This window comes from Bombina bombina, chromosome 3, assembly GCF_027579735.1.
Source record: "Bombina bombina isolate aBomBom1 chromosome 3, aBomBom1.pri, whole genome shotgun sequence".
NCBI classification, from domain to species: Eukaryota; Metazoa; Chordata; class Amphibia; order Anura; family Bombinatoridae; genus Bombina; species Bombina bombina.
The window spans coordinates 785,162,627-785,174,829 of record NC_069501.1 but is presented as its reverse complement, the minus strand read 5'-3'; the positions used below and the strand labels follow the sequence as shown (position 1 = coordinate 785,174,829).

Genomic DNA, 12,203 nt, shown 5'->3' with positions numbered 1-12,203 from the left:
GTTAAGAAAAGAAGTGATACACTCACAAGATAGTTGGAACCTCAGTTAAATGCTAGGAAATCGCACCAAGGCCCACCTTACAAGTTCCTAACTGCTTTAAAGCCACCACTACTCTATTGAAGAGATTGACGTGGACTACAGCTATACCCAGAGTATAGGAAAGATCAGAGCAAACCTACTCTGGCTTTCAAAATAATAAAAACTTGCTTGTATCGAAGAAATTCTAGACACCAAAAACTTCACCTCCTCCATTGACAGAGGCAAAGGGAATGACTGGGGTTTGGGGGAAGAGGAGCAATACTTAACAGTTTATCTGTGGTGCTCTTTGCCTTCTCCTGCTGGCCAGGAGTGATATTCCCCAACAGTAATTAAGGATACCGTGGACTCACCATATCTTAGGAAAGAAATCAAGTTTGCAAAGCACACACATCCTAAGATTGTGAAAAATCTACATATCTCCCCTCTAAAGGGTTAGAAAGATTAGTATGAGAAGGGACAGTTATAACTTGCTCCATAACGTACAAATAAGCACACAGAGCAATACAATATACACAAGAAAGACAGTAAATGATATGCCGATAAACCGGAGTCCGAGCACGGTATGCCCATGCTGTAATGGCAACCACAGCTAAGAGGGAAGAAGTAGGAAGCAGGCGCGCTAAGAAACAAAAGCGTGCAAAGCCAAGTTACCCTTGATGAGTCCTAAACCTTGCACTCTATAAAGAGATGTGAAATAGCGCCATTCTAACAGCGTTAATACAGGGAATCTAAAATTAAAGTATCTGACTGGAGCAAAGTCAAAATACTGAGCAGCGCTAAACCCCTACTGAAAGCTGCAGCAATAAAATATATCATACGCTGTACTGAACCCTTATGCAATAAAACAGTAAACAGAGCAACTGTTAATAAAACATGGAGCCGCAGCTTGCTGAAACCAAATCCGTCCAAAAAAAAGAGTGTAAACTTTTAATAAAACATGGAGTTGCACTGTGACATTAACCCCAGGCTTCCTACCAAAAAATAACAACGTCAGTGTAAATAAATCAATAGGTGTACCTGATGTACAAATAGTAGTTCACCTGCTAAGGATCCTGCTGGCTCAATGAGTGTATGTCACATATTTACCAATCCTGCATCCAGTAAAAGAGCCCATCTAAGTTTGTTATACCAAATCTAGAGCTTGAATAGGAGGTACCCCGGCGAGCCAACAGGAGGAAGCTGCAGGACCAGTCCCAGTGACACCTGTGGCAGGCTAGTGAAAAACACCCTCAGAAGAATTACTCTCACTGCCTATGGTACTCCACAACACCCCTCTGCCATTTTCTCAGTCCTCTGAGGGGGGTAACGGGCCTCACAGCAGTTTGAGCACCCTTTTCCACAAAGAAGTCTAAGCACATCAAATTTTAACCTATCTCCTGTGAAGGCAAAAATTAAGATTGAGGGCAATCAGGAAGTGGGAGGAATTAAAGCTCTTAGTGTTGGGTAAATTTTGCCTGCCTCCTGGTGGAGAGGAGTTTAATCCCATACATCATGGCTCGTGGACTCTAAACACCTTAGGAAAGAAATGGGTATAGTACATAAATTTGGCTCTGGTATATGTTCACCATCTAACAACTGAGGAATGAGTTTATTTGAGAGAGTTGAATCATCATAGACAGGTCCTTCATAACTGCGGATACACAGTGTTCCGAGAAACTAAAGTGGCCCTATCTGGAAGTCTGCATTATATATCAATTCTAGGATGACAGGCTTATTAGCACCAGTCCCTCGACATGAGTTAACACATGGCCTGAATCTCTCTGACTGGCAAAAGTCTTGAACCTGGCTCTTCTGGAGACACAACCATTAGTGGACTGTGGTTTAAGAGCATATTATCAGAAAGCTATTTAATGATATGGAGTTTAAGGTTTTTAGCACATACAATATAATACTAACCTCAAAATAAAATACTTCATCAAACTGGGGGTTGTTGGTCTTTTTCCTCACTTTTGTTTTCTTTACTTCAGACCTGGAAGAGTTAAAGATTTCTGATAAACTCAAGAGGAAGGAAAATATGAAGCATATTGTGTATGCTGATAATACATAATAAATACCAAGCTAACAAATACATATCAAAGCTAAAAATTCACTAACATCTAAAGAGAGCGTGGAAATTGGAAAACCATATCCGTGTAATACTTTCAAATCCTGAGGAGTATAGAGAACATAACACTCAGATCTGTCAGGTCCTTCACATTATAGTCTAAAGGCAGAATTTACATTGAGAGCTGTGTATTTAGCTAAGGAAAGCACCTTACATTTATTTATGTGGTGGAGAGACAAATATACTACAGTAGTGTTAAATAATTTGAAGGTACAAAATAAAAAAAACAACAACTCATAATTAAAGTATGCATTAAAACTTGTATAAAAATATGCTACGAAATGCTAATTTTAATTCCTATTTAAACTACACAGAAAAAATGTATTTAATACACTCTGTAAATTTCTTATTAATGTACAATGCAATGCGAAAATATAACGTTAAACTTATACAAAAAAGTGCAAAATAAAAACCTTCATTATTATTCTAAGGTAAAATGAGTCTTGTTGCCTTGGTAAGTGGGCTGAATGGGGCCTCACTTCAACATGTCTAAAATTATCTCACAGGTCCCAAAGTATTCTCATAACTGCAAGACTGCAGAAAAAAAATCTTGTAGCTACAAGGCGTTTACTAGCTAGCCTTTACAATTACTAGTAATCTAAAGACTAAATCAATTACTCACAAATAAACAAAATTATCAAACAAAAAAGGAACATGAAACTGCAAATGTTTCCTTTATGATTAAGATAGAGCATACACTTTTATACAACTTTCCAATTTACTTCCATTATCTAATTTGCACAGCTCTCTTGGTAGCCTTTGCTGAAAAGCATACCTATGTAGGTTTAGAGCTGGGAGAGCTAGCTGTTGACTGGTGGCTGCACATATATGCAGCTTCTTATTGGATCACCTGATGTGTTCAGCTAGCTTCCAGAAGTGCACTCCTCCATTAACCAAGAATACCAAGAAAATGAAGCACATTTGATAATAGAAGTAAATTGGAAAGTGGTTTAATAATGTATGCTCTATCAGAATTATGAAAGAAAAAAAAATTGGATTTAAAAGGGCAATCAACTCTTTTTCAAGCCCAAAAAAACCCTAATCTAAAAAAAAAAACACCCCAAAAACTAAACTAAAAAAGCCTAAACCTAAGCCCCAAAGAGGTACTCACTGTTCCTGAAGTCCGGCGGAGAAGGTCTTCTTCCAGACGGATCCATCATCTACTATCTTCATCCGGAGTGAATGCGGTGGTCCTCTACGGCGGCAGCGTTTCTCAGAGGCATGGAGGTTCCTCTTCATCCAATGTCCGTTGTAGACTGAAGATTGAATGCAAGGTGCCGCAATCAATTTGGGGTACCTTGCATTCCTATTGGCTGAAATTTTGAAATCAGCCAATAGGATTAGAGCTACTGAAATCCTATTGGCTGTTCAAATCAGCCAATAAGATTTCAGTACCTCTCATCCTATTGGCTGATTTCAAAATTTCAACCAATAGGAATGCAAGGTACCCCAATAAATATGGGGTACCTTGCATTCCATCTTCAGACAGACGATCGCATAAAGAGGAGCTTCCACGCCGCTGAGGACCGCCACTGAGGATTCAGGCATTGGGAACACAGCTCTGCACCTCCGCTCCGCCTTCACTCCGGATGAAGATAGAAGTTGATGGATCCATCTAGAAGAAGACCTTCTTCGTCGGACTTCAGGAACAGTGAGTACCTATTTGGGGCTTAGGCTTTTTTATTTTAATTTTTTAGGTGTTTTTTTTTTTTTAGATTAGGGTTTTTTGGGCTTATAAAAGAGCTGATTGCCATATTAATGGCAGTAAAAGAGCTGAATGCCCTTTTAAGGGCAATGGGAAGTTTATTTTTTTAGTGTTAGGTTTTTTTATTTTGGGGGGTTAGGTGGGTGGGGGGTTTTTACTGTTAGGGGGGACTTAGTATTTTTTAGAGGTAAAAGAGCTGTTTAACTTAGGGCAATGCAGTACAAAAGGCCCCTTTAGATTAGGTAGTTTAGATTGGGGTGCTATTATTTGGGGGGGCTTTTTTTTTATTTTCATAGGGATTAGGTATAATTTTTTTTTTTTTGGAAATACAAAATATATCATGGCACCGCTTTAAAAATCCATTAATGAGAGCTGCAGCTAACATACAGCATATAATACATAATGAGTTGTAAACATACCGAGAAGGTCCCAGCAAAGTCACAGTGGCATAAGGATCACATTGACCATTCACGATGGGCAGGCCTTGACATTCCAAAACTCTATAAATATAAAAATGTCCAAACATTAGAACATACTACAAGCATACTTTAAATAAGCAACATCATTTTCTGTTAATAGTGTCCTCCCACACAAAAGTAAACAGAAAAACAAGTACTTGTGAGTGGATATGAAGACCAGCCCTATTTTCCGTTGAGTCAATATAATGCACATGCCAGATTTTTCTCAAAGAGGATCACTGGGACACTCCTTCCCCAATATTTTTTCAGAATTAAATTATATTACCTTGTATTAAATACAAATGTCAGATTGATGTTATATAGCAGCCCCACAACTCAATTGCATCCATTAATCACCCCTTTAAATTGTAGCTTTCCAGCCCCAGCTGCTGCAGCCCACCGGGAAATCTCCTGGTATCCTGGTAGGTCAATCCTGCCCTGGCTGCAAATACAGAATCCCAATAAACAAACAAATAAATGAGTCAATCAGCTTCACAAGGTGTCTACAAGCGAACTGCTAATGAATAATGGTTTCACCTTAAAGGGAAAGTCAACACCAAAATTGTTGTTGTTTAAAAAGATAGATAATGCCTTTACTACCCATTCCCCAGTTTTGCATAACCAACACTGTTATATTAATATACTTTATAACCTTTAAACCTCTAAATGTCTGCCTGTTTCTAAGCCACTACAGACAGCCTCTTATCACATGATTTTTTTATTAGCTTTTCACAACCAGAGATTGCGAATCCATGTGGGCCATAAAGATAACATTGTGCTCTATCCTGTAGAGTTGTGCATGACACTGCACTAATCGGCTAACATTCAAGTCAATAGATAATAAATAAATAGCCATGTGATCAAGGGGCTGTCAAAAGGTAATCACAGAGGTTAAAAGAATATTAAAGGGACAGTCAAGTACAATTTTTTTTTCATGTTTCAAATAGGGCATGTAATTTTAAACAACTTTCCAATTTACCTTTATCACCAATTTTGCTTTGTTCTCTTGGTATTCTTAGTTGAAAGCTAAACCTAGGAGGTTCATATGCTAATTTCTTAGACCTTGAAGGCCGCCTCTAATCTAAATGCATTTTGATAGTTTTTCACCACTAGAGGGCATTAGTTCACGTGTTTCATATAGATAACATTGAGCTCATGCACATGAATTTACCATGGAGACAGCTCTGATTGGCTAAAATGCCAGTCTGTCAAAAGATCTGAAATAAGGGGGCAGTCTGCTGAGGCTTAGATACAAGGTAATTACAGAGGTAAAATGTGTATAATTATAACTGTGTTGGTTATGCAAAACTGGGGAATTTGGTAATTAAGGGATTATCTATCTTTTAAAACAACAAAAATTCTGGTGTTGACTGTCCCTTTAATATAACCATGTTGGCTGTGCAAAACTGAGGAATGAGTAATAAAAGGGATTATCTTTATTTTACAACAATAACAATTGTGGAGTAGACTGTCCCTTTAAAAGTGCCAAAACCTGCAAAAAAGAAACATGTAAGACAGATTAGTCAGTGCTTTGTTCAGTTTTGTGCCGTGGGAACATGACACATGTATTGAAGATGAAGTCAGGAATTAATACTGAAAAAATAAATTTCAACAGTTCACACTGCAGAGTATATTCTTCAGACTGAACCAATCGATATCTATCCATTATACACAGATATTAAGGATTAGTTTGTTTCGGATGAGCATTAACAAAAGCTTTCTGAAGCATGCATGAGGTCTTGGAAGACTAAACAAATTGGCCATTTGGGAATGGTTTCAGGGCCATGGTACATATGAAAAATAAATAAATAGATACAAGATGTATAGAGTTCTATGAGATGTTTTGTTATGTTAAAAAAAAAAAAAAAAAAACTCCACTTAAACCATTAAGAGAATGATGCGTAGACAAGAGAAACAACTGCACAAGACTACATCTGTGTGGTCATCACAAAAGGTAAATGTGCTGAGGTCTGTTATGCATGTATTATAAATAGAAAGCACAGGGATATCCCCTGAAAGATTTGTTTCAGCAATTAAAGGGATATAACAGTCTGTTATATATATATACACACACACAAAGTATGATTACTTTATTATTATTATTATTTATTTATTATTATTATACCTCTACCATTATCTCAATCTTCCAGTAACAAAACTGAGGCATATATAGTATCTTACAAAAGTGAGTACACCCCTAATATTTTTGTAAATATTTTATTATATTGTTTCATGTGACAACACTGAAGAAATGACACTTTGCTACAATGTAAAGTAGTGAGTCTACAGCCTGTATAACAGTGTACATTTGCTGTCCCCTCAAAATAACTCAACACACAGGCATTAATGTCTAAACCGTTGGCAAGAAAAGTGAGTACACCCCTAAGTGAAAAATGTCCAAATTAAACCCAAAGTGTCAATATTTTGTGTGGCCACCATTATTTTAAAGCACTGCCTTAACCCTCATGAGCATGGAGTTCACTAGAGCTTCACAGGTTACAACTGGAGTCCTCTTCCACTCCTCCATGATGACATCAAAGAGCTGGTGGATGTTAGAGACCTTGCGCTCCCCCACCTTCCATTTGAGGATGCCCCACAGATGCTCAATAGGGTTTAGGTCTGGAGACATGCTTGGCCAGTCCATCACCTTTACCCTCAGCTTCTTTAGCAAGGCAGTGGTCATCTTGGAGGTGTGTTTGGGCTTGTTATGTTGGAATACTGCCCTGCGGCTCAGTCTCCAAGGGGAGGGGATCATGCTCTGCTTCAGTATGTCACAGTATATGTTTGCATACATGTAGCTCCCCAGTGCCGGCAGCACTCATGCAGGCCCAGACCATGACACTTCCACCGCCATGCTTGACTGTAGGCAAGACACACATGTCTTTGTACTCCTCACCTGGTTGCGGCCACACACGCTTGACAGCATCTGAACCAAATAAGTTTATCTTGGTCTTATCGGACCACAGGACATGGTTCCAGTAATCCATGTCCTTAGTCTGCTTGTCTTCAGCAAACTGTTTGTGGGCTTTCTAGTGCATCATCTTTAGAAGAGGCTTCCTTCTGGGACGACAGCCATGCAGATCAATTTGATGCAGTGTGCAGCATACGGTCTGAGCACTGACAGGCTGACCCCCCCACCCCTTCAACCTCTGCATCATTGCTGGCAGCACTCATACATATATTTCCCAGACGACCTCTGGATATGACGCTGAGCACGTGCACTCAACTTCTTTGGTTGACCATGGCGAGGCCTGTTCTGAGTGGAGCCTGTCCTGTGAAACTGCTGTATGGTCTTGCCCACCGTGCTGCAGCTCAGTTTCAGGGTCTTGTAAATTTTCTTATATCCTAGGCCATATTTATGATCCTCAGAGAATTCTTTGCCATGAGGTGCCATGTTGAACTTCCAGTGACCAGTATGAGAGAGTGTGAGAGTGATAACACCAAATTTAACAAACCTACTGCCCATTCACACTTGAGACCTTGTAACACTAACGAGTCACATGACAACGGGGAGGGAAAATAGCTAATTGGGCCAAATTTGGACATTTCCACTTAGGGGTGTACTCACTTTTGTTGCCAATGGTTTAGACATTAATGGCTGTGTGAGTTATTTTGAGGGGACAACAAATTTACACTGTTATACAGGCTGTACACTCACTACTTTACATTGTAGCAAAGTGTTGTCACATGAAAAGATATAAAATATTTACAAAAATGTGAGGGGTGTACTCACTTTTGTGAGATACTGTATATTGTATCAAGCCAATTTGCTGAGATATTTTCCTGAAGTATATCTTGATGTAATGCGCAATATACCTTCTTGCACATGGTTTGTATGAATCTGGTTTCAGATTGATATTAACCCCTTAATGACCGAGGACGTGCAGGTTACGTCCTCAAAAAAAAGACAGTTAACGTCTGAGGACGTACCCTGCACGTCCTCGGTCTGGAAAGCAGCTGGAAGCGATCCTGCTCGCTTCCAGCTGCTTTCCGGTTATTGCTGTGATGCCTCGATATCGAGACATCCTGCAATAACCATTTTTTAGCCATCCGATGCAGAGAGAGCCACTCTGTTGCTCTCTCTGCACCGGAGATCGATGGCCGGTATCGTTGGTGGGTGGGAGCCGGCCATCGATGGGCATTGTGATGTGGAAGGGGTCGGGATCGGGGGCGGGAATGTCCAGGGGGCGCACGTGCACAGGGAGGCGGTGGCGGGCACGTGCACGGGGAGGGAGCTGGTGGGAACCACTACACTACATAAATATTGGTGTTAAAAGTGAGAAAAGGGGGGGGGGAATAGATTTTATTAAAAATGATCAGTCAGGGGGTGGGGGGATGGTCTGTGGGGGGGGGGGGGAAGCTACACTACAGAAAAAAACGAAAATAAATAAATAAAACCCATTTTTTGCAAACTGGGTACTGGCAGACAGTTGCCAGTACCCAAGATGGCCCCCAATAAGGCAGAGGGGGGGTTAGAGAGCTGTTTTGGGGGGATCAGGGAGGTTGGGGGCTAAGGGGGGATCCTACATAGCAGCATATGTAAATATGCTACAAAAAAATATTCAAAGATACCTTTTATTTTAGTACTGGCAGACTTTCTGCCAGTACTTAAGATGGCGGGGACAATTGTGGGGTGGGGGAGGGAGGAAGGGAGCTATTTAGGGATCAGGGTGTGTGATGCGTCAGGTGGGAGGCTGATCTCTACACTAAAGCTAAAATGAACCCTGCAAGCTCCCTACAAACTACCTAATTTACCCCTTCACTGCTAGCCATAATACACGTGTGATGCGCAGCAGCATTTAGCGGCCTTCTAATTACCAAAAAGCAACGCCAAAGCCATATATGTCTGCTATTTCTGAACAAAGGGGATCCCAGAGAAGCATTTACAACCATTTGTGCCTTAATTGCACAAGCTGTTTGTAAATAATTTCAGTGAGAAACCTAAAGTTTGTGAAAAAGTGAACAATTTTTTTTATTTGATCGCTTTTGGCGGTGAAATGGTGGCATGAAATTTACCAAAATGGGCCTAGATCAATACTTTGGGTTGTCTACTACACTAAAGCTAAAATTAACCCTACAAACTCCCTAATTAACCCCTTCACTGTTGGGCATAATACACGTGTGGTGCGCAGTGGCAATTAGCAGCCTTCTAATTACCAAAAAGCAAAGCCAAAGCCATATATGTCTGCTATTTATGAACAAAGGGGATCCCAGAGAAGCATTTACAACCATTTATGCCATAATTGCATAAGTTGTTTGTAAATAATTTCAGTGAGAAACCTAAAGTTTGTGAAAAAATTTGTGAAAAAGTGAACAATTTTTTTTATTTGATCGCATTTGGCGGTGAAATGGTGGCATGAAATATACCAAAATGGGCCTAGATCAATACTTTGGGATGTCTTCTAAAAAAAAATATGTACATGTCAAGGGATATTCAGGGATTCCTGAAAGATATTAGTGTTCTAATGTAACTAGCGCTAATTTTGAAAAAAAAAAAAAGGTTTGGAAATAGCAAAGTGCTACTTGTATTTATTGCCCTATAACTTGAAAAAAAAGCAAAGAACATGTAAACATTGGTTATTTTTAAACTCAGGACACAATTTAGAAACTATTTAGCTTGGGTGTTTTTTGGTGGTTGTAGATGTGTAACAGATTTTGCCGGTCAAAGTTAGAAAAAGTGTTTTTTTCCCCATGTTTTCATCATATTTTGTATTTATTTTTTTACAGCAAATTATAAGATATGATGAAAATAATGGTATTTTTGAAAGTTCATTTAATGGCGAGAAAAACGGTATATAATATGTGTGGGTACAGTAAATGAGTAAGAGGAAAATTACAGCTAAACACAAACACCGCAAAAATTTAAAAATAGCCTTGGTCCCAAACGGACAAAAAATGGAAAAGTGCTGTGGTCATTAAGGGGTTAAGTAAAATATTTTTCAACTGTGCATTTAAAGTGTATTATTTTGCATTACATCTGCACTGATATATTTTTGTTTCACACAAATTATTTCTGCAGACAAAATTCTAATTCTATATAATGAAACTTTGCAACTTTTTTTTTTTTTTGGTCAGGACGCCAATTGTTCTGCACTGCAGCATATTACCATAAGAGTTAACTATTAAAGGGAAATGAGGCTTTCTTCGGATACAGTAAACAATTTTAAGATGCTTTCTATTTACTTCAGTCTCTTGGTTCCACTTTGTTAAAGCCTAACTATGGAAAATCAGGCACAACAAAGCATTACTGGGTGCTGGCTTATGATCATTGGCTCGCCAGATGTGTTCGGCTAGGTCCTAAAAGTGCAATGCTGCTCTGAAGTTGAGATGGTATTACAGTTGTCATATACAAAGGATAACTTGAACGTAACCCTAAAATCTTAAAAGAATGGAGACTTAATATTTTCTTTTAATTAAATTTAAAAAAAGCACATTAGAGACGGATCCATGATTCAATTAGACGAGTGATACATCGAATGAAGAAATTTTTTAAAAAAAAATTGCATTCTAAAGACACATTTGTACAGTAAGTAAATCTGCCTTCCAAATTAAATAACAGAAGTAAAATTGGAAAGTTATTTAAAACTGTCTGCTCTATCTGATTAACATGCACTGCAAGCGCTGACGTTTTGAGAAATGTATGATTAACTTCCTAACTAATATTAAATGTAATAATAATACAATATTCTCAAACTATTCTTTTCCGGAACTGAAACAAAACCTAGTTCTGATATTTTAAAAGATAAAACAGAGGAGTCATGCATTATTCTCCACTCAATACGGTAGTAAATTCAAATGACGTGAGATGACAAATTTTTACTCTATGTCAGACCTCCTTCAGCAATTTGGTGCGACAAAGCTGCAAGACCGGAAGACGTCTTTACAGCCCCCTGAAGTTATCAACAATTTGATGTGTAGGATTTGGGAGGTGAGACTGCTGGAAGACAAAATGACTTTGATTCTGCCGAGTAGGAAACAGCAGGTACTTTACCATCAGTGCTGTAATCTGTGTATGACTCACCAGTATACGCAACTGCTTGCTCACGCACATATACAAATGAAAAGAGAGAAATGACACAGTAAAAAAAAATATACATAAAAGAGAAAATGAAATTTGTACGAAAGAATGATGCAAAGGGTATTATTGTGTATGTAACCTGTTACTTTTAATGCTGGCGTCAGGATAAAATATAAAAGCAAATATTCAGCATAAGACTTCCGGGTTCATTTCTTGTACTAAAAACTATTTGGAATTTTTTTTTTTAAGCACATAGTTGCATTTCTGTATTTACATTTTACACCCATCCCACAAGGTTTATTTATGGACAACCAAAACAATGTTTTATATTTTTTATTTTTTAGAACACAATTTTCTGCCTATTTTTGCCTGCAGATAAAAAGTGATAACAATCACTATTGTTCCATTATATTTTTGGACCCGAAAATGTATTATCTGATCTCTGAAAAAAGCCATATATAGAACATGGGACAGTCCCCTTCAATGAGTTTACAATCCAGTCTGTTACTTAAACAGATTATTGGGACAATTTTTCTTTTTTCAACTTTGAAAGCTGAAGGCACTTGATGTTCGAAGATGTTTTGGAATTGAACAGTTGTATCGCACACGGGCAATATACACCGAAAAAAGACAACAACCCCATTTTTGGACAGGAAGAAAACAAAATCAAACCCCATACTAGCATTCTTATTATTATCATTTTTTTTCTTGGCAGTCGTCAAGACAGTTCAAAAAGTAAATTATTTGTTAACGATTAAAATAGTGTGGAATACAACCTCAAGCCTGTGAAAGACTTTCAATCCTTCCTTGGCTTGAAATTGGGATTTTTCTTTTATGAATCAGATAGAGAATATAATTAAAAATAAAAAGTTTCCAATG

At 38.4% G+C, this 12,203-nt stretch overlaps 1 protein-coding gene across 3 annotated transcripts in view; it reads right to left on the bottom strand.

The window, feature by feature from the left end:
• Positions 1–12,203, bottom strand: part of RASA3 (RAS p21 protein activator 3) — a 580,390-nt gene that overhangs the window by 177,404 nt on the left and 390,783 nt on the right. For all 3 annotated transcript variants that reach the window (XM_053707675.1, XM_053707676.1, XM_053707677.1), the window contains 2 exons: positions 4,268–4,348; positions 1,936–2,008 (listed from right to left, as the gene is read on the bottom strand). In XM_053707675.1, coding sequence (XP_053563650.1) covers positions 1,936–2,008; positions 4,268–4,348 — 154 coding nt within the window. The remainder of the gene's footprint in view (positions 1–1,935; positions 2,009–4,267; positions 4,349–12,203) is intronic.